The 22,907-nt window shown below is 39.5% G+C and overlaps 1 protein-coding gene across 5 annotated transcripts; it reads left to right on the top strand.

Moving 5' to 3' along the window:
• The first annotated feature begins 4,982 nt into the window (after positions 1-4,982).
• CDKN3 (cyclin dependent kinase inhibitor 3) lies at positions 4,983-22,907 on the top strand. 5 transcript variants are annotated; one of them, XM_045580499.1, is made up of 8 exons: positions 5,009-5,148; positions 7,729-7,811; positions 9,482-9,537; positions 10,098-10,142; positions 13,887-14,109; positions 17,740-17,771; positions 20,137-20,237; positions 22,693-22,907. In XM_045580499.1, the coding sequence occupies exons 1-8, from the start codon at positions 5,140-5,142 to the stop codon at positions 22,777-22,779; spliced, it is 636 nt and encodes a 211-aa protein (XP_045436455.1). In that variant the 5' UTR covers positions 5,009-5,139; the 3' UTR covers positions 22,780-22,907. The 5 variants fall into 5 exon arrangements, with proteins under 5 accessions (XP_036292188.1, XP_045436455.1, XP_036292168.1 ...); XM_036436275.1 differs by having other exon boundaries at positions 5,010-5,148; positions 20,134-20,237; XM_036436295.2 differs by lacking the exon at positions 9,482-9,537 and having other exon boundaries at positions 4,983-5,236; positions 20,134-20,237.

The following is a 22,907-nucleotide window of genomic DNA, read 5'->3' as shown; positions in this document are numbered from 1 at the left end:
GGAGCAGTTCCAGGGCTGGCCAAGGATAGGGGAATGGCAAGATAATGACTAGTAGGGCCCCATGATGGCTCCTGTAGATAATGACTAGTAGGACATCCCCTGATGGCTCCTGGATTGGAGAGGGTGCAGGTTGGGCTGAGAGACCCCCATTCCCGTGCATGAGTTTCATACACCAGGCCTCTAGTTAACACATAATGTAGAAACATTTCCCATACATTCTAAATATTATAAATGTTTGAATATAATTATATAATTATAAATATTATATTCTTAAAGAATGGCATCTACTGATTCTGTCTGATATATAACTGATTATGTTAGTCTTTCAACAATTGGAAATTAGATGCTGCTTTGAAATAAAATGACTCACTCACCACATGGCTAAGATGAAGAAGAAAGGCAATACCAAATGTTAGCACAGATGTTGAGCTAGAATTCTAACACAGAGCCAGTGTGAGTGTGAATTGGTATAACCTCTTTGGAAAACTGGCAGTATCCCTAAAGATGAACATTTGCACTTCTACTCCTAGTATGCACCCATATTTTTACCAAAAGACATGGACAAGAATGTTTATAGCAGCACTATTTATAATAGGCCAACACTGGAAACTCCTCAATGTCTAGCCACCACAGATTAGATAAATAAATTCTAGTATATTCAAATAATGAAATACTGCCATTAAAATAAACAAGTACAACTACACTACACAACATGAATGAATCTCACAAACATAAAGCTGAGCAAAGGAAACCATACACAAAAGCTTCCATTTATTTACAATTCCTAAGCAAGCAAAATTAAGCAATAGGGTCAGAAGTCAAAACATAGCTAAGCTTATGGGGGACAGTTGACAGGGACATAAAGGAAACTTCTGGGGGCTGATAATCTATTTCCTGAATTAGGTTCTGGTTACATGAAATATGAACTCTTAACAAGCTTATCATTTGTCACTTCTGCTACATTCAAGCTGGTGCCTAAGGCCAGGCCACATTCAAAAGCATGAATATTATACTCTACCTCCTGATAAAACCACATTGCAGAAGAGTAGCTAAGATGAGTAAAAGTGTTATGAAAAATACAATCTATTCCAATTATAAATGTCATTTTAAATTTTAAGTGATATTTCAAATAAATTTCACAATCTACTTTAATTATCTGGGATAAATTAGAACTCAGCATCCTCCTGGAGAAAAGCAGAAATCTTAGGAAGGGAAAGAAGAAAATAAGAGCAACCAAAGCTCACAAGACCAGGAGGCATGGGTTATATGCAGTCCCTGCATTAATAACTGTGACCAGAAGAATAAGGCACATGTATTGGTCAGTCCCATTTACATGCCCAACAAGACCATATGAAATGGGAAAGGGGCAATTCACCAGAGAGATAAACAATGAGAAAATAACACATGTCTACTGTGAATGTCTTATATTGTAGCTGATGGTCATTACAACAAAAATTTTTAAACTCATTGTGGCAAAAGGGAGGAAGTATGTTCTCTCCAAATTGCATCTAACTCTAAGTTTCCAATGTTCTCTTCCTAACACATATGTCAAATCCATTCACATTAATATTAAAATATTCTTAAATATAGATCTGTTGTAAAACATACATCCAAGTGCAACTACTGATGGCAGTCATGTTTCATTTCCCTTTGAGTATTTCCCAAAACACTCCTGTCTATGAACATGTGTTAACACTTTTTCATCTGGTAGTTTGGATAAATCGTCCACATTGTTTTGATCACATACAATTCTGTTAACAGCTATGAATCACACACCAAAAAAATTAACTACAGACTAAGGTGTGACAAGCTGAACTTATGCTCCTACTCCCCCTCTCAGGGAAAAATCTTGGGGATTAGAGAGGAACCAGGTTACTATGGTGCCATTAACTATCTAGATGGCTCAGCCAGAGGCCTTGTTAGTTTATGTAGGACCCTCAATGACGAAGGGACCAAGACATGCAGAGAAGAAGGTTTAAGCATAATAAAGCCAGAACTCTTTGCAAGAAGTAGACTTAAATCCATATTATTAGAAGAAATATACATTTCTCTCATAGACTACATTGCAGAGGTGGGCAAACTTTTTCTGTAAAGGACCAGACAGTAAATATTTTAGATTTTGCAAGTCATACAATCCGTTGCATCTACTCATCTCTACCATTATAGCATAGAAGCAGCCATCGACAATACTTAAACTAATGAGCATGGTTGTATTCCAATAAAACTTTACAGAAACAGGCCTATGTGTTCTGATTCATGGGCCAAAGTTTGTCAACCCCTGAACCAAAACAAAACAACAAACAAACAAAGGCTACATCATAGAGGTGAGATGTGTTTGTCTTCAGGTAGAGAAAGAGAAAGCCTGGACACAGTTCTGTTAGAGAAAACAAACAGAAGTTGAAATATTCCAGCCCTCTACCCACTTCTCATAGGACCAGAGCTCACTCTTTCCCTCCTCTCTGCAGAATCAGCAGGAGATAGAACAGATTCAGGCTGTTCACATCCATCTGAGGCCAGAGGTGGCAGAATTTGCACACTAGAAAGGGCTAGAACTTCATTCCAAGGGGGGAAGTCTGTTTTGAGGAAATGATGGCAACTGTATTATCTGGTGCTGAAGATGAAAGTCGGTTCTGAGGAAATGATATGGCAACTGTATTAACTGGTGCTGAAGATGAAAGGATCTATAGAGCCAACTCTGGGAGAAGTGGAGAGAAGGCAGGAGTTAAGAAGTGAGGGAATAACAATATCCTGAAGCCCACCAAGGGGGCATTTGTTCCCCTGTTTCATACAGAGATGTGAATTGCCTTGCCTAAAGCCCAGGGCCTAATCTTTCTTTGAACTCTCTCTGTAATCCTTCAGAAAAGCAGCACTCAAACCCAACACAAGGCCCTGGTTTATGTCCTATCACTCTCCTCCTCATTTAATCAGGTCCTCCCATACTGGCCTCCTTGCTGTTCCTTGAACACACCTAGTATATTCCCACCGCAGGGCCTTTGTACCTTCTCACTCTTAAGACAGATTGAAACCTCCTCCCCTAAATATTCAAATGGTTCCCTCTCTTCATTTGGGTGTTTCTCAAATGGCATCTCTTCAAAGATGCCTTCTTTGACTTTTCTGCCTAGAATAGTCATCAGGCTCCAGGTGTTTAAATTTTTCTTCACAGCTCATATCACTACCTGTCTCCCCCAATAGCAAGTGGGCTGCATAAAGGATTTTGTTTAGTTCCCTCCAGTATTCTAAGCACTATGAATAATACCTAGAACACAGATAGTGCTCAATAATATTTACTGAATGAATGGATGGATCAAATCCAATATGTCTGTTAGGGCTAATTTTATATGTCAATTTGGTTGTGCCATGGTGCCCAGATATTTTGTCAAACATTATTCTGGATGTTCCTGTAAGGGTGTTTTTGTTTTATGTTGATTTTTATTATTATTATTATTATTATTATTATTATTAATTATTTTGAGAGATAAAGGAAGGGAGAGAAATAGTAACTTTTTGTTCCGCTTATTTATGCATTCATCATTTGATTCCTGTATATGCCCTGTCTGAGGATTGAACCCACAACCTTGGTGTATTGGGATGACACTCTAACTAACTGAGCTACCCGGCCAGGGCTCCGAGAGGGTGTTTTTGGATGGGATTAATATTTAAATTGATGGACTTTGAATAAAGCTGACTTCCCTCTATAATGAGGGTGAGCTTGGTTTAATCACCTGAAACCCTAATAGAACAAAAAGGCAAGGGTCATTTTGCAACAGCCTTTGAATTTCACATGCCACATCAACTAGTCTTGGTTCTACAACAGACTGACGACCTTTGAACTCCAACCAAAACTCCTTTATGAGTCTCCAGTCCCCCAACCTCCGTGACCAAGGATTTTGGACTCACCAAGCCTCCATAACTGTGGAGGCCAGTTCCTTAAAATAAATCTCTTTATGTATATATCCCATGGGTTCTGTTTCTCTGGAGAACCCTGAGCAATTCAGTCTCTAAGTCAAACTGTGCTAGCTCAGTCACCCACTGATTTTCACAACATGAGTCAGGGAGCTGAAACTTCTGCATATTTTTGTCAGCTCTACAGGTAATACTGCTCCTGGTGACTTCCTTCCCTGTGGCCAGAAAAATGGGGAGTGGCGAATGGGAAAGAAATGAATCACATTTTTTGAAAGATTGTAACTGATTATGTAAGAAACACTGGTGCTTTGGAACCATCTGGACACTTTTTATCTTCCCTTCACACAATATTATTTCATTCATATTTTAGTGATCAGGAAGGTTGAGCTACACCCTAACCTGTCTAGATCCTGTAATGGTCAAGAACATCAAATATCACACATACAGTGTTATCTTTATAGTCTATATTTTTAGCTATCTCCATAGTATTTTTGTAAGACTAGATAGGACCATAAGTATAAAGTCTATGGGATGTAGTGTTTTCATAAGATGTTTCAGGGTAGTGCCTCCCCAACTCTTCCTATGCCCTTAACACAATTTTGTTGTTGTTTTGTTTTGTTTTGTTTTTTAAGGAAACAAAATTTCCTACCCTGGAAACACTTGGAAACCCTACCATAGGGGTGTCGAACTCAATCAGAGAAGGGGCCAAAGTCTAACATCCAGCCTAAATCGCGGGCCGAATGGTTTACTGAACAGTCATAAACTGTCATTGTGATGGAAACGCAGCGGAGTGCAGTGATGACAGCGCGGTGCGGACCACATTGCAAGGCCTGGCGGGACGGATTTGGCCCGAGGGCCTTGTTTTTGACACATGTGCCCTACCAAGAGGATCCTTGGCTTTCCAGCATTTAAACTCTCTCGCTCCTCCCAGTTCCCCCGCCACCTCCATCCTCCCAACCGGCGGGAGGCGGGCGCCCGCCCAGCCAATCAAGTTCAACCGGGCCCTCCTCCCGCGCGTCTTTCAAAGGCCACCTGGGAACCAATGAGCGGCCGGAGGCGGCTGGGGGGCGGAGTAAGAATCAGGGCGAGGGCGTAATTGGCTCCTAGAAGACACCGCGCCCCACCTCACAAAGGGATGCACCAATGAGCTGAGCGAAGGGGCGGGTTCGGCGCGGGGTGAGACCCTGCTGCGGCCGGAGGGAGACGGTGGCGGGTCGCGACGCGGGGCTGCCCGCGATGAAGCCGGTGAGTCGGGCGGAGGCTCGGAGGAACGGAGCCACAGGGACGGACGGAAGCGGTCCTGGCTTCTGGAGGTGGCTCTCCCGCTTCCTGTGGGAGCGATGTCAGTCTATTCCGGACCCCGGTTTTACTCTGCTCTCCCGTCCTGGGGCCCCGGGACATCCTGGTCCGGTGGCGCGGCGACTCGCGCAGTGACCGTTTTGGGAGGGGAGGTGGCGCCTCCCGGGCCGGCGAGAGCGATGGCCGGGAGGACTGGGGCGGCGGGACGAGGGGAAGACGTGCGCCGGGGGAGGGCTGGGCTGTCGCCTGCGGGGTCTTTTAAGTCTCGCGACAGCCATGCCCGTTTTCCCGAGGAAACTGAGGCGTAGAGAGCTTCAGGGTCTCCGCCTGCCAGGTACCCCAGCCCCCAAAGATGTAGCGGGCTGCCTGTGCCCCCGGGGGAGCTGTCCTCGCCGTGGACGGGGGGAAATTTCAGGAAAGACGATGGCCAATCCCCGCTCGTGGGTGTGGCCACCACTGTCACCATCTCCGAGGCCACCCGGCACCCTGCGTGCCTTTCCCTGGGGTTCAGGATCCCTGGGTCTGGGGGAGCCTGAAGCGTGCAGCTGCGTTGGGAGCTGTAAATCCCAGACGGGTTGCCTGAGTGGGCCTCACAAATTGAACGTCTTGAATCAACAAAACTGCTTTTTTTAAAATATATATATAGCCGAAGCCGGTTTGGCTCAGTGGTAGAGCGTCGGTCTGTGGACTGAAGGGTCCTGGGTTCAATTCCGGTCTGGGGCATGTGCATTGGTTGCGGGCACATCCCCGGTAGGGGGTGTGCAAGAGGCAGCTGGTCAATGTTTCTCTCTCGTCGACGTTTCTAGCTCTCTATCTCTCTCCCTTCCTCTCTGTAAAAAATCAATAAAATATATATTTTTAAAAAATATATATATATATATTATTTATTTATTACAGAGAGGAAGGGAGAGGGATAGAGAGAAACATTGATCAGCTGCCTCTTGCACACCCCCTATTGGGAATGTGCCCTCAACCCAGGTACATGCCCTTGACTGGAATCGAACCCGGGACCCTTCAGTCCGCAGGCTGTTGCTCTATCCACTGAGCCAAACCGGTTTTGACCAATACTGCTTTTTTAAGAGGGAGGAAAAAAGGAAAAACAGATCAATACAAGAAGCTGAAGTCCACCTGACTTCCATCACCTACCACTAAGGTTGACAACTTACTGACTGGCCTTCCTTTAAGTTGAGTTAATAACACAGATAGGTCCAAAGCACCTCAAACCCACAGCCTAAGCTGGCTCTGGAATGTTTCCTTGTAACAAACAAGACCGGTGTAGAATACAGCGTCAGAGCTGGAACGGCCATTAAGTGGTTACTCTTCTCGTCCCCGCGTTGCCCTGTGTGGGCACATCAGCTGGCCTCCTCCTCCACTTGTGCCAGAGGTTTGGGAGGAGCTGAACACAGGTAGCTCAACCCCTTCATCCCTTCTCTCTGCAGAGAGCGCATTCTTTCTGCCCCAGGGAGCCCTGGGTGGGCTTTGGCTGCCTATGACTGGGTGGATGAATCCAATTCTGCATGAAGGTTTGACAAGCCCAACCAGACCACCGCTTTAAAGACACGTGACCCTTAGTAATAAAACTGATCTATTGATCTCCATTTGCCTTTCCTGTGTTTTATCTCTCAGTCATTTCCAACTAAGGATTAGAAGAAAGGTATGTTTTTATTGGTGCTATAAAACTTTCAACCGTCTGCCATGTAGAAATGATGCCCACAGGATTGAGTTCCAACTCCTTAGATCAGCATACAAAGTCCACCTCAATCTTTCAAATTTGAGGGCAGGTTATTATTCCAACTAAAATTCCTACCCCAATCAAACTACTAGGCTCTATGGGGGTTATTTTTGTTTGTTTGTTTGTTTTTACAAATGGAGTAGGTAAAACATCTCTAGCTCCACCTCCTCTGCTCTGATCTGTTTCCAAGTGCACAAGCCCTTTCTCGATTTGTAATAGCCTTCACTTCTTCCCGATCTGCCTGAAACCTCCTGCTCATTCCTCAAAACCCAGTTAATGCATCTCCTCTGTGAAGCTTTCTCCAGCTCCCAGAGCAGTTATTCACTCCTCTTTTTGCTCTGAAATGCTTAGATTTTGCTTCCATGTTAGCATTTAAAATCTGTAATCAGTGCACATGTCTGTGCTTCCAACTATACTGAAGGGAGGCTCTTTGTTTTATGAATCTTTGGTTGCCAGAAGTTGGCAGAAGAAGATGTCCAAGAAATGTTTGTGAATGAGTGAGTAAATCTCACTTTATAGTTGTGAGAAACTGAGATCCAGACTAAAATGACATCACAGAGCCAACACCAGAAGCCGGGTTTCTTGATTCCCAATCCAGCTCTACTACAAAGTGCTGTAGTTATTAATAGTATGGTAAATAACAATAATTATCATTGCAATTGCTAATCTCTGACATTCCAGATTGAATAAATATCAAATACGTATTCAGTGTATCTTTAAGCAAAGATCAGTTATACTAAGATGATATGTAAATATTCTTTACAGTTATTTAACATAACTAATTTCTTTTGAAGCCTATTTCATTGCAGACAAGTGAGTTTGACTCATCAGATGAAGAGCCTATTGAAGATGAACAGACTCCAATTCAGATATCATGGTATGTTAACATTTATGATCAATGATGAGTTAAAATATTTGATATGTACATCATAATATTCATAGCATGAAGTCTACATATTGAAAGAATTTAACGATTCTCTCCCACTGATTATAATTCCAATTTTTATGAGATTGTCCAACTCCATGATTTATTTACTATCTATGATAGAATTAGGCTTTTTTGCAGGTGCGTGGGACTCTTTATATATTGAGGAAACCATAATAGAAACAAGTACTAGTAATTAAGGAGTTGAGATCCCATTGGAATGATCTCCCATTTAGTACCAAAACCTACTTATTCTTTTATGATAAAAGAACACTGTAACAAACAGAGAAGATATTTCGTCATTTATCATGTAGTCAAATCCTAGAACTAATTGCCACAGTAATGCATCTATCAGCAGACCATTTAACATTAAAAGCCAATTGCCATAGATACAATAACAAATACAGATTTTTCTATAGAAAACCAATTTTAAAATCTTGGCAGTGACTTATGGTTATACCAGATTCTCTACACCCAGCAATCAAATGCTTTCTTTCTTGCGTGTAAATATAATCATCTGTTTCTTTAAGAAAGCCATTCCAATCCTGGCCAAATAGTTCAATTGGTTATAGTATCCTCCTGATACACCAAGATTGTGGATTCCATCCCCAGTTAGGCCACATAAAAGAACAAATCAATGAGTGAACAAATAAGTGGGACAAGCCAGTGTTCCTCTCTCTCTCTCTCCCTCTCTCTCTCTCTCTTTTCCTCTCTCTCTCTCTCTCTTTCTCTCTCTTTCCTATCTAAAATCAATACTTTTTATTATTATTTTTTAAAGACACATTATTATTTTTTATAGGACAACACTATAGGAAGAGAAAAAGAATAAAAGTGTTGTCCTTAAAATTTTTGTTCTGCCATTAAATAGCAATTATCTTTCATTGCCCTTTCCAAACTCCCTTTTAAACTCAAAAATTCATCTAATTTTCAAAGTCAAGTGATATTTATATGTTGCCCTCTGTCTTCCTTTATACTCATTTTCTATCTTAAAAATAAGATAAGTCTCCCCCCATTGTCCCCAAGTACCGCAAACTGGGAATATGGTTTCTTGAAATTATTTAATTTTATCCAAAATCCATTACTACTTCAAGGCGTTGGTGGTATAGTGGTGAGCATAGCTGCCTTCCAAAATCCATTACTACAAAGAATGGGTGGCCTGTGATTTTTTTATCATATGAAATTTTATCTGTTTAAGGAGAGCCTACAAAGGAATCTTAAAATAGTAATATAGACTGAATGCTGGGAATGATACTGTCAGATAGTCATTTTCCAGCTTATTTCTGAAGGTTACTAAGACAATGTATCTATAGGGTAACTTAAGGGCGTTTTATACTAGCTGTTGGCATCCTAGGCATTATTATCTTTAAGGTAAGTTTGACTTGCCACTTTTTAGGACTTAAATTGTGACAAAGCAAATGATAAGTCTCCGTTTCAAAACTTCCAGTTTTCCTCGACCTTTTTGAGACCAATACATTGATATTTAACTATGAATTTTTGTTTTGTGACTACTATAGACCTTTAAAACACTTGTTTAATGGCAAGCACACACGTTTACTAAATTGAATTCTCATTTATAACTTTTTAAAGACTGAACTATACTTGATAAAGTTTTATCTTTTCAGGCTGCCCTTGTCACGAGTGAATTGTTCTCAGTTCCTGGGTTTATGTGCTCTTCCAGGTAGGTAACACTACAGTTGGCTTCTTACTGATATATTTTTTAAAAGGTGGGGTTTTTTCTTTTATAAGTTTTTGTTTATTTTTGTTTGTTTGTTTTTGGTCAGATAACACATTATTCTCCATACTGAGTAATAGGAGAATTGGCCATCAGCATGGACATCATTTTTAGGAGCCCTTATGTTGGGCCATAGGTAAAGGAACCTGTGTTACACTCTTCAACCCTTCCAGATCCACATTCAGTTTTACATTTCTGACTTACCTATCTTAATAAAATGTAAACCCTGGGTTACAATATGAGACTGAGGACTATAGATAGGTACTTGTTACCTAAAGAACATAGAAGAAATAATCCTCACATTAGTAGTTCCTTCAGCTGGGATCCATAAATCCCTGGGTTCTATTCCTAAGAATATAAGAAATTGAAATTTACATTCAAAATGGAATTGAAGCATATTAATAATCATGTGGAATGTCTTTCTAAAGTAGCTACATTTTGTTAAAATATACTTGTTATATATGACCAAAAACTGACTTTTTCACTTGTTTTATCATTACTTATAGGTTGTAAATTTAAAGATATTAGAAGAAATATCCAAAAAGATACAGGTAGGTGTAATATGAAACAACCATGTTAATAATTTCTTTTAAAATGACACTAACAGTCTCCTTCTCAGAAAGAAAAACTGTAGTCTCTTCTCAATATACCAAATAAATTATTGGTATTTCATAAAATTTCAAACTACACACTTATTCTAATATGTAAAGAGGTATTTGTGAAGGGTACAGAAAACTCATCATTCACTAAAATAAGCATGGTGTTGCTTTTCACTGAATGGTAATTATATTATACACTAGGGGTCTGGTGCACAAAATTTGTGCTCAGGCTGTCCCCTCTCACATACTGGGAGCCCTCAGGGGATGTCCTACTGATGGCTTAGCCCCACTCCCCATTGGGAGCGGACCTACGCTGCAGTCTGGTCTCCCTTTGCAGGAGGCGACCAAGCTGATCAGGGGAAGGTGCCAGTCCCATCACCCCACTGCTGCAGCCACTGTCAGTCACCACAGCCACCAAGGTATTTTCATCAACATGGACTCCAGTCCCTTCGCCATGAAAAAATGACAACTTTCTTTAACCATTTTCAAGATGTGTCTTTCATAGGATATGACATTTATTTTTCTTTTTATCCTCACCTGAGGATATGTTTCCATTTTTTTTCCCCCTTCCCTCTGATCCCAGGTTCGGCCCCTGCCCAAGCTTAAAGCCTCTGCCCCAGGCTTTAGGCTTGGGAAGGGGGATCCCTGGCACCTCCGATCACAGGCTCAGCCCCTTCCCAAACCTAAAGCCTCCTGCCGATGGCCAGCTGGGAGTGACCTGGGTGTGGAGGAGGTTCCCACGACCCAGGTATGTATGCAAATTAGCCACCATCTTTGTTGGGTTAATTTGCATACTCACTCTGATTGGCTGTGGGTGTAGCGGAGGTACGGTCAATTTATATGTTTCTCTACTAGGTAAGATGGAAACTGCCTTTGAGTTTAAAATGTATAAGTTGGAGTGAGAAAAGTATGTAAATAGAAAATTGACGTTTTGTAGATCTTTGAATGTTGTTCTTTACAGACTTGACTGTGGTAGTGGAAATTAAGCCTGAGCTGGGAACTCAGAGGTCGTAGTGAAATTGTCCATCCCACATAGAAAATTTAGAGAGCCAGCACCTAAAAGGTGCGAAAGATGGAGCGAGGTCTCATCTTCACATGCTCAAAGATGTTCCAACCACTGTCGCCTCAAGTCTGATAATCTTACAAACATCCTGATAATCTACTCCAATTTGAAATTTACATACTGCATAATGCTAAAAAACTCAGATTTCAAAATATTTTATTCTAGTTGACCTAGAATATTTCAAGACTACTAGTCCTACCAATCTATACTAATAAAAAGGTAATATGCAAATTGGTCACAAAGCCCTCAAAGTAACAACTGACCAGCAGGCTGCATGGGGTGGGGCGACCAGGCTGGCAGGGGAGTTAGTGAGGGACAACCAAACAACTGACTAGCAGGCTGTGTGGGGCAACCAGGCCAGCAGGGGGTAGGAGGGTCAGTGAGGAGTGACCAGGCCATCAGGCAGTTGGGGGTAACCAGGCTAGCAGGGGGACACTAAGGGGCAACCAGACCAGAAGGGGGGGTAGTTAGAGGCAATTAGGCCGGCAGAAGGGGGCAGTTGGTGATGACCAGGCTGGTGGGGGTGCAGTTAGGGGCAATCAGGCTGGCAGGCAGGTGAGCAGTTAGGAGCCAGTGGTCCCAGATTGTGAGAGGGATGTCTGACTGCCGGTTTTCAGCCCAATCCCTGTGATCAGGGTGAAACCAGTAGTCAGACATCCCCCAAGGGATCCCAGATTGGAGAGGGTCTAGGCTGGGCTGAGGGGACAACCTTCTCCCCCACCCCCATGCATGAATTTCATGCACCGGGCCTCTAGTGTCCTTATAATACATCAAAATAAAAATATGTTATTAATTGGTTCTGACCAGTATAGCTTTTTTAATCTTCATTTTTTTCTCATTGTTTTAGAATATGAATTTGCTGATGTACTTCAATTTATATCTTACCTACAAAAAAAAAAGTTTTAAGAGGCTAATAGATTAGTTGACCCTTGTAATATTTGTAAAAAAATTTTGAGTTAGACACCTACCTTGGTAGGAAATTTCCATTTGGAGAACATTTAATATAAATCCCTGGTTCAAGATCCAGCCTTGCACATTTTTAAAAGCCCTATTTATTTAGTATCTTCTATAAAAGGGGTTTCCAATATTCTACCACACCTTTTGTTTCTCAATGCAATTCAGTATTTTTAAAAAATGGCAATGTTTGATAGAGCCCTAGAATCTCCTTGTGGCAGGCCCTGTGGTTCCTCCTCAAAGTGCTTTCCAGGGAAGTTTGAAAACCACTATATAATTGAAATTATCCAATGTGTACAAGAGGCAATAGAAAATTACTTCCTCTTAAAAATAGTTAGGTGTGTTAATGATAGGTTAAATCTTTTTAGAAGTATAAAAACTTGCAGTAATTTCTAGAGCACCACGGTCCATAGAAATATAATGGGAACCACAAGTAGAGGCCATATATGTAACTTCACATTTTCCAGTTGTCACGTTTAAAAAACAAAACAAAAAAAAAACAGGTGAAATTAACTTAATAATATATCTTACTTAATCTAATTAATCTAAATAGTCTCATTTCAATGGGTTTTTATTATAAAACATGAGGTAGGTTTTTTTGTATTTAATCTTTGAAATTAGATATGTATTTTACACTTAGAAAGCATCTCAATTTGGACTAGACATATTTCAAGTGCAATAGATTTATAGATTATCATTTGTTATTTACTTAGAGGTTCATGATCAAAGGCACTTTGCACTTAAATAGCTAAATATCCTTGGATTTGGGAGACAGGGAAGGAGAAGAGGCTGAGATCAGTCAGAATTAGATATTGCCATAAGAAAGTTCTGGTGTGTAGAATGCCCTATGGTACTGTTGCTTGGTTCATATTCATTATACTAATAAAAGTGGCTAATTGTATAATTCTAGTACAGTTAGTGTTTTATTTCCTGGAGACCTGGCACATAAATTCATGATGGTGTGGTACAGTGTGACTACAAGAGCTCTGACACCACGGTCATGCTGGAGACTTTATATATTGATACAATGCTTAGGGTGAAACAAAACAACAGATTGGTGAAAGCAACAAACATGGTTGGTTTTGTGGGAAGAAAACAGAAAAAAAAAAAAAAGTACTCTTTCTCAAGAGTTTATTTTGAAATATTAAATTTATTTTGAAGCATTTATTGTAAAAAATATCAAGAACAAAAATATAATGGACTCGTTTTTAAATTCAGTAAAAAGCATTTTGAGTTTTAAAGTCTGATTTAAATTTAACCACCTTTTATTGCAAATGTTTTGGTAAATCCCATTTTATGAAAAGTGACTTAATTTTTACCCTAGTTTGAAGACAGATCGGTATTGTTTTAGATTATCAGCACTTCAAATTTATAGATTATCATTTATTATTTACTTAGTTTGGCTTAAGAAATATAACTCCAGTTACATGGCCGGTGTGGCTCCATTGATTGGGCATCATCCTATGCACCGAAAGATTATTGGTGACACATGCCCAGGTTGTAGGCTCCATCTTGGTGGGAGCGGGGGATGCAGGAAGCAACTGATTAATGTTTCTCTCTTACATCCATGATTCTCTCTCAAAAAATCAATAAAAACATTTTTTTAAAATAATAATTCCTTATAAAAAGAAATGTTAACTCTATATGCTGTGTGTCTGTGTATTTTGGTCTATTGGCAGAAGAACTGAAGAACTATGGCATACAAGACATATTTGTTTTCTGCACCAGAGGGGAACTATCAAAATATAGAGTCCCAAACCTTTTGAACTTCTATCAACAGTATGGAATTATTACTCATCATCATCCAATCCCAGATGGAGGGACTCCCGACATAGCCAACTGCTGTGAAATAATGGAGGCACTTGCAATCTGCCTTAAAAATAACCGAAAAACCTTAATACAGTAAGTTCTCCTTTTCTCCATACATTACATGAGAAATGTCCCAGTCAGAATGACTTCTCCAATTACTGCATCTTTATTCAGTTATTACTTACCTTCTGTTTTGTTGTAAGGATTAAAAAGAAAGAATGGATGAAAAGTACCAGCACAATACCTGGTACAGAGCAAGTACTCAGAAATTTGTCCTTATTACTTTTGAAGAATAAGAACAATAAAAGAGTAGATTTTGAAATTTCTAGAATAGGGACAGGCTTTTCTTTCCAAAAGAAAAAGACCTTTAGTTACAATTTTAGGACCCTCCCTCCCAAAAAAAAGATTGTGCATTATTTTCATATTAACAACTTATGGATCAGCCTTTCAGTTGCTTCCAACAACAAGAAAACCAATTTTATAAAAATTAGCAGTAAAGAAATAATCAGAAATCCTAAGCAATCTATTCTTTTATTGTCCTTAACTCTTCAAAAGTAATAAAAGCAAATTTCTGAGTGCTCGCTCTCTACAAGGTGTTGTGCTGATAATCTTAAAAATATGACTTGAAGATTACAATATATTTGATTATGTGAATTTGCTACCAATATGAAAGAGGGACTCTCACTGTTTGTCAAATGGCTATACACAGCTGCTGATATGAAAGCTTAAAACAAAATAAAACAGGCTAAGAAAAAAAGAGAAAAAAAGAGTAGATTGTAGAAAGGAAGAAGAGAAGTGGTGCTGTGTATAAGAAGACAGATGCTCTGCCAGAAGTGAGACACAGCAGAGGACCTGCCACAGGAAGCAAACCAGTCCTCTGTGCTCATGATACTTTTTATAGCCTAATAAGCTGCTTAATCCTTTCTGAAACAAGATAGAATATTAAATACTCTAACACCTCAAAAGCTCTAAAGTCCATGAATTCATTGAGTTGCGTTAGAAATTATGCAAATGAACCAAAATAACCAAGTAGTCTTAGACCACGTAGGAAAAGGGCAAGCCTAGTCAACTTCTCTTCTTTGATCTAGAGCTCAGAGGTCTCATGCAACAGTTCCGGTTCTGAAGGCAAAGCACAGTAGCGCAAGGTCTTTGAGGGTACACACCTGTTTGTGGCCAAACTGAACTCTGATGAACAGAGAACTAGTAGGGAATAAAGAAGTAGAAGCCATCCTACAATTGGCAAATTTGCTCTAGAGAAAAGCATAATCTCTCACTGTAAGCAATTACTAATTGCTTTACTAATTATAAAAGCAAAATTTTAGAATAAAGAGTTGTCTTTGCTAAATATTCTAAGCCTAAAATTCATTAGATAACTAGATGTACCTAGGGAAAAACATTTTCCAATTTTTGGACCCTTTTTCAAACCAAATCTGAGATTTTTTTTTTCAAGTAAATTTTTTTCTTTTTTGCATTTTTCTCAAGTAAATTTTTGAAATATTTACTGAAAAGTTTCCAGAGATCAAACTAGCTCAGATTAGAGAAGCTTAATGAATTCCACTCTAATAGGTTCTAGAAAAACAAATACTCTGATGTTTGAACAGTGCAGACAAGATAGAAAGATGGGTGGGCAGCCTTTTGTATGTTAACTGCTTCAGGCTCCCACAGATCATCTGATGACCGGAAGTTTTCATTGTCCCAGAGCTTTCACAGTGTCCTTGAGTAACTACTGTTGGGACAAAGACAATTTCCTCTCCATTCTGCCATCTTCGAGTGCCCAGATGACCATACAGCTCTAGAGTTTATCCCTCCGAAAGAGAGTCTGGTACATTTTTTCACTGTCTCACTAGTTCTCCCTGGATATTTCATTCCTTTATAAAGTCAGTGAGCATGGTATAACCATGATATACCATATCCTAGGGCTGTTGTAACAAAGCACCACAGACTGGATAGCTTTAAACAACAGAAATTTATTCTCTCCCAGTTCTGGAGGCTAGCAGCCCAAAATCAAAACCAACAACCATACTCCCTCAGACTAGAGTCTTTCTTTGCCTCTCCCTAAGCTTCCATTGGTGGCCAGCAATCCCAGGCATTCCTTGGCTTGTAGCTGCATCACTCCAATCTCTGCCTCAGTCATGACATGGTTGTCTCTCTGTGTTTGTGCCTTCATATAGTATTTTCCTCTTATAAAGACACCTGTCAGATTGGATGAGGGCCCACCCTAATGACCTCATCTTAACTTGATTACATCTACAAAGACTGTTTCCAAATAAGGTCACATTCACAGCACTAGGGATTAGGACTTCAATGTATCTTTTTGGGGGCACAATTCAACCCATAACACTTGGTTTTCATACTTATGTTACCAGTGGGTATTATTTAGTATCATAACACCTGCATATGGATAACTAAGAAAACAAAACAAAATAAATACAAATTGAATACAAAACACACACTGTGAAGCATGCCCCCACCCTCAAGGAATCCACAGCCAACAATGCTATCATGTGGATGCAAAGCACACACAAGGTGTGTATGAGGCAGCACACAGGACAGAGATAGTTTCTGGGGGAGTGCAAGGCATTTCAGGGAATAAAATTGGAGGTGGGTTTTGAAGGATGAGTAGGAATCAATGAACCAGTCAGAGGAGGAAAGATAAGAGTAGCAAGAGGTGTGAAGTAGTAGTAATCTTGCAGAAAGCCACTGCAGTACTCTATCTACCTTTCTGCCGTGGGTCCTCACCTCTGAAACGGGCCTACATCTGGGACACTGAGTAGAAAGCCAGTTCATGAATTCTCTAGAGGCCAGTGCCTGTCTGGTCCTCTGCCTCACATCCTATCAGGAGACATGTATGTAGAGCTTTATCTACAATACACTACAGTAATTGATGTTCAGGATGAGTCATCAGCACCCAATTAGGTTCAGTATATGCTCTAAGAAAGTTAGGAAGTGTGTAATACATTTTTAGTTTTGTTGATTAAATGCTTAAAATGAATGCTTTTGTTGTTTTCAAGGTCAATCTTCATTTTCCTGAGATCAGTTGTGCAGAATTGCTAATATCTTCATAGCGCTAACATTAATTTACTTCTTATTATGTGCCAAGCTCAGTTCTAAGCTCTTTACAGATGTTACCCATTTAGTCCTCTCTATGAGGTAGGCACTGTTGCTGTCACCATCTTATAGGTGAAAAGGCTGAGGCCCAGAGAAGCTAAGTAATTTGCTTAGATTCAAGCATCTAATAAATGATAGATACAGATTCAACCCAAGTAGGGGGCTCCAGAGCCCATGCTCTAAACCTCTGTGGTATGCTACCTCTGTACTCTTCTAAGGTAAATGAAGAGTTATACAGACAGCACTTGTCCCATAACCACTAAGGTTTTATTCAGACAGAGGAAGATCATCCAAGTGGTAGTTGGTAAAATAGTCTGATTTCTACCATATTTAGTAACCAGTTAACACTCCTCAGATGTAGATCCTGGCGGTTAAAGAGGTCTCTAAAAAGGCCTTGCCTACTTGACCCTTACAAGTGTTCAGGATGACTGCTCTTCATCATATAAATAAGCACTTTGCTCTTCATTGGCTCAAAAATACTTATTAATCTCAGTTTGCAAGGCACTGTGCTGGACATCAAAGTTAAAAATAGATGGCAGGAAGAACTAGTCCTTAGTTGTAATTGTTGGGATGGAATGAAAATATATAAATCTCAAAACTGTACTTCCCTTTCAGCTGTTATGGAGGAATTGGAAGATCTTGTCTTGGTAAGGAATATATTTTCATTATTCAGTTGTTGTTTTTTTACTTCAAGTATGCAAACTCCTCTTTTGGGGGCATATGCTCACTGTGTGAAAAGGAAACAAAACACAATATAAGTCTGCTAAGACCATCAGTTTATTTAAGGCCCTAAATTTGGTGTTCCCTAGCAAGCTAAGGTGGGAGCGAGAGGTGTTTTCAGCATTATTTTGGAGGATTCTACAAACCATAATTTACAAGTCTTAGCACCTGCATTCTTGTGTTTTGTTTTGTTTTGTTTTGTTTTGTTAGTTATCCGTGTGCAGGTGTTATGATACCAACAGTAACTTCTAAATAATACCCACTGGTAACATAAGTATGAAAACCAAAGTTAATTACCATATGTTAACTTTAAAATAAAAAAAAAAAATGTATTAGGGGAAAAAAACATTAAATGAAATATCACACTGATATAAATTTATTCCTTCTAGTATTGCACAGTATGGAAATTAAAAACTTTTGTATTTCAAAGAACACTATCAAAATTAAAAGACATTATGGGGAAAGTATTTGCAAACCATACATCTGATAAGGGACTCACTAGAATTTATAAAGAACTCATAAACTCAATAATAAAACAGCAATCCAATTTAAAAAAAAAAAAGAGAAAAATATCTAAATACATATTTCTCCAAACAAAATATACACAAATGACCAATAAGCACATGAAAATTAGACGTTCAGTTTGGCTGGTGTGGTTCAATGCTTGAGCATCGACCCAGGAACCAAGAGGTCACAGGTTCGATTCCTGGTCAGGGCACATGCCCGGCTTTTGGGCTTGATCACCAGTAGTGGATGTGCAGGAGACAGCCAATCGAAATTTCTCCATCAATGTTTCTATATATCTCTCTTCCTCTCTCTCTAAAAATCAATTAAAACATTTATTAAAAAAAGGGGGGGGGATGTTCAGCATCACTAGTCTCAGAGAAATGCAAAACAAAAACACATTAAGCTCTGGTCAATGTTGCTCAGTGGTTACAACACCAAGAAGGCCCAAACACCAAGAAGGATCACAGGTTCGATTCCCAATCAAGGCATGTACCTAGGTTGTAATCCTCTCTTGTGGGAGGTAACCAATCAATATGCCTCTCTTACATCGATGTTTCTCTCTTTCCTTCCCTTCCTCCCTTCCTTCCACTCTCTCCGGAAAAATAAATAAATAAATACAATACAATACAATACAATACAATACAATACAATACAATAAATGGGAAAACTATCCTCTGCTAAAGATTAACAATAACAAAAAGCCACAATGTGATACCATTTAATACTCATTAGGATAGCTATTATCTAAAAAATGGAAAATAAGCATTTGCTAGGGTATGGAGGAAGAGGTACCCTTATACAGTGCTGGTGGGAATGTAAAATGGTGCAGCTTTTGGAAAATATTTGGAAAATAATCTGGCTATTCCTCAGTTAAACACAGTTAATACATGAGCCAGCAATTCCACTCCTAGGTATATTCCCAAAAGAAATAAAAATGTCATGTCCACACAAAAATTTATACGTGAATGTTTATAGCAGCATTATTTATAATAGCCAAAAAATTGAAATCTGAATTTCCATCAATTGAAAAATAAACAAAATGTATATCCAAAAACATTCATCCATAAAAAGGAACATGCCACAATATGTATAAATCTTCAACACATTATGCTAAGTGAAAGAAGCTAGTCACAAAAGACCATATATGATTCCATTTATTAAAAATGTGTAGACTAGACAAATCTATAGAGACAGAAAATAGATTGTTGATTGTTTAGGGCTGGGGGGATGGGGTGGTAGGGGGATGGTAACAAAAGGGTACAGGGTTTCTCTTGAGGTGGTGAAAACTGGTGAGAGCTGCACATATCTGAATACACTGTAATCCACTGGCTTGTATACTTTAAATCGTATACTTATATAATATGAGTTATCTATAATAATAAATGCATAATATGCTAATTAGACTGGATGTCATTCCGGGCAACCTTCTGGATGAAGCCAGGGCTGTGAGGGAAGCCTGGGTCCCAGGTGCTTGAGGGAAACCAGTGCTGGCAGCCGGGGGAAGGAAGGCCTACTCTTGCATGAATTTCCTGTATCAGGCCTCTAATTCAATAAAGCTATGTGGGGAAAAAGAATGAAGCCAGTGTTACTTTTAATCCAATCATTTAAAATTACAATTTAACTGTCAAAAAACACATACTAAAGCCTCAGCCTTTTAATTCATTTCAAACAATTATACCAAACTTGGTGTTCTGTACCAAAATAAGTGTAATTAAATATAAAATACTCTATCCTACCATGAATTAGTTAATAATTTACTATTTTCCTATCATGTTCTATTAGTAGCCGCTTGTCTCCTACTGTATCTGTCTGACACAGTATCACCACAGCAAGCCATAGACAGCCTGAGAGACCTAAGAGGATCTGGAGCGATACAGACCATAAAGGTACCGAGGTGGACTGTTTTTGTGCAAGTGTGACTGGGGGGGGGGGGGGGGGGGGGGGGGGGGGCAGACCTTTAGAAACACAGGGTAACTCATCATTGTGGGAAAGGACACTATGTCCCCTTCCCTCCTCTGGGTCTTTTCGGCTGGTTGAATAATTAAATCAACATGAGACGTCGACAAGAGAAAATCAAATTTACGTTCAGAAATTAGTTTGCCCTGCCATATAGATGGGTTATCTTCAGTAATAACTCATTATCGGCAAGGCTCTAATTCAAATCCCTCTGGAGAGCTGGGGAGGAGGTGGCAGAAGTTTCTCTTGGTTGCCTTTAGCTCAAAATAACCAATGTATCACTGACCATATATCTTGGGGTGGCTGGTTCTGAACCCCTATATTATCAAAAGAGCAATAAAAATCCAAAACATTCTATTATTCATGTACCACCTGATTATATTTTAATTGTTTTAATTTTAAATATAACCTGGATGTCTAAAAAAGTTCACAATATTGAAAAAATTGAACTTCCCAGTTACTCTTCCAAGATCTACAACTGTTCAGTTTTTGCCCCTTCAATTCTGGAAATGAATCATTTCACTTGGAAAAAGGAGATCGTTACCATAAACTTGGGAATTCCTTGGGTAGATTTTTACTGAAAAAAAATCTAATGAAGACCTTATATCATCCAAACACTTAATAAAGATAGATGAATTACTATAATACAAAAAAATGTAAAGCAGTTTTACTGTGGATAATCAAAGTGGTGTTTTTCCACATTGACTTTTCCTTTAACACTTCAAAAGCACTGTGGTGGCAACGCCCAAGGATATTATTATATACTACTGGCCCGGTGCATGAAATTCAGCCCAGCCTGCATTCTCTCTAATCCAGGATCCCTCGCGGGATGTCTGACTGCTGGCGTTGGGCCTAAAACAGCAATTGGACAACCCTCTCAAAATTTGGAACTGCTGGCTAACTGCTCACCTGCCTGCCTGCCTGATTGCCCCTAACTGCCCCACCCCACCCCCGCCAGCCTGATCATCCCTAACCACCTCTGCCTTCTGGCCTAATCACCCCTAACTCCTACCCCCTGCCTGCCTGTTTGGCCCCCCACCCCCCTGCCGGCCTGGTCGCCCCACGCAGCCTGTTAGGTTTTCTGTCCAGTTTCAGTTGTGACGGCTCCTAGCTTTTTATATATTAGGATTAATCATGTTGCTAAAAAGATCCTGCAGATTTCACTTTATTTTAGCTCAGTAAAGCTCAATCAGGAGCAGGCACTAAAGAATGTTGGCTTTTAGGTGGTTCCCTGAGTTGGACAGTCCATCTTCCCAGGGTGCAAACCTAACCAAGTATAATGAATGTGAATTATTACAACTGATGAGTTCCCCAAGCAGCCTGGCTCTCTGTGCTCAAATAAGGTCATGCACACGTTCTGAAAACAGAGCTCCCTTTATTAAGATCAAATGAGGCTTCAAATTCAAAATGTTCTTGTCTCACTCTGAAACAAAACAAAATAAAATACACATAGTTGTACACATATATGAACTTTTTACATCTTTAATCTTGGAGAGAAGCTCACATTAGTATGGGCTTTCAATTTATCACTTGAGCATTCTGTGGCAAACAGGCTTTTCCTCATTAGCAATATGCAATTTCCACCCCTCGGTAATGAGAGGGAATGAGATTATTGGCAGAGTAAGAATATCCTCTAGGAAGCTATTAAAACTCAAAATAAATTAAAAATTTAAATTTGCTTAAGATTAATTTGTGATATTATCTACTTTGAAAATTATTCCAAATAGATTATGTCATCACAAAAAGTAAATATATATACAGGGCTTCTATAAGAAATAGATTTTCTTGCCGAAACCGGTTTGGCTCAGCGGTAGAGCGTCGGTCTGCGGACTGAAGGGTCCCGGGTTCGATTCCGGTCAAGGGCATGTACATTGGCTGCTGGCACATCCCCAGTATGTGCAGGAGGCGGCTGGTCGATGTTTCTCTCTCATCGACGTTTCTGGCTCTCTATCTCTCTCCCTCCCTCTCTGTAAAAAATCAATAAACTATATATTAAAAAAAAAAAAAAAAGATTTTCTTGACTATACCAAAGTTAATTGCTTCAGAAAGTCCTTCTCCGCCCTACTTACCCACACCCCTCTCCCACAGGGGAAAATACACTTACAAAAAGAATTCCTTCACTACCTATTTTTAATTTTTTGCTCCTTCCAGTAAAGGGAGAAAGGATTTTTACAGATTTATATTCATGTTTCAAGCTACCTTCTAATTTTTTGAAGCAGTTTTTCACACTTAATGCAGCTTTATTGGAATATAAATACTTGCCTACCCCAAAGGATACAGATTGTTTTTAGCAAATGTTTCTGATTCCTGATTCCTACCAGCATTGAGACTACTCTGGGAGGTAGTTTTCTACAATGTATTTCAATACATCTTTTCCTTTTTCAGCAATATAATTATCTTCATGATTTTCGGGACAAACTTGCTGCACACCTGTCTTCAAAAGATTCACTATCAAGATCTGTATCTAGATAAAAACACGAACTTCAAACAGCATATATATGACCATGTCTAATATTTGAGTTCTCCAACATAATTTGAAGTGTTACCAACTGGAATGTAAATGTATATGTGCAGGTATTTCTAAAGGTTTTATTGATAAA

The sequence above is a fragment of the Pipistrellus kuhlii genome, unplaced genomic scaffold (genome assembly GCF_014108245.1).
Source record: "Pipistrellus kuhlii isolate mPipKuh1 unplaced genomic scaffold, mPipKuh1.p scaffold_m20_p_1, whole genome shotgun sequence".
Classification (NCBI taxonomy): domain Eukaryota; kingdom Metazoa; phylum Chordata; class Mammalia; order Chiroptera; family Vespertilionidae; genus Pipistrellus; species Pipistrellus kuhlii.
The sequence above is the reverse complement of the archived record's forward strand: the minus strand, read 5'-3'. Positions and strand labels throughout refer to the sequence as shown.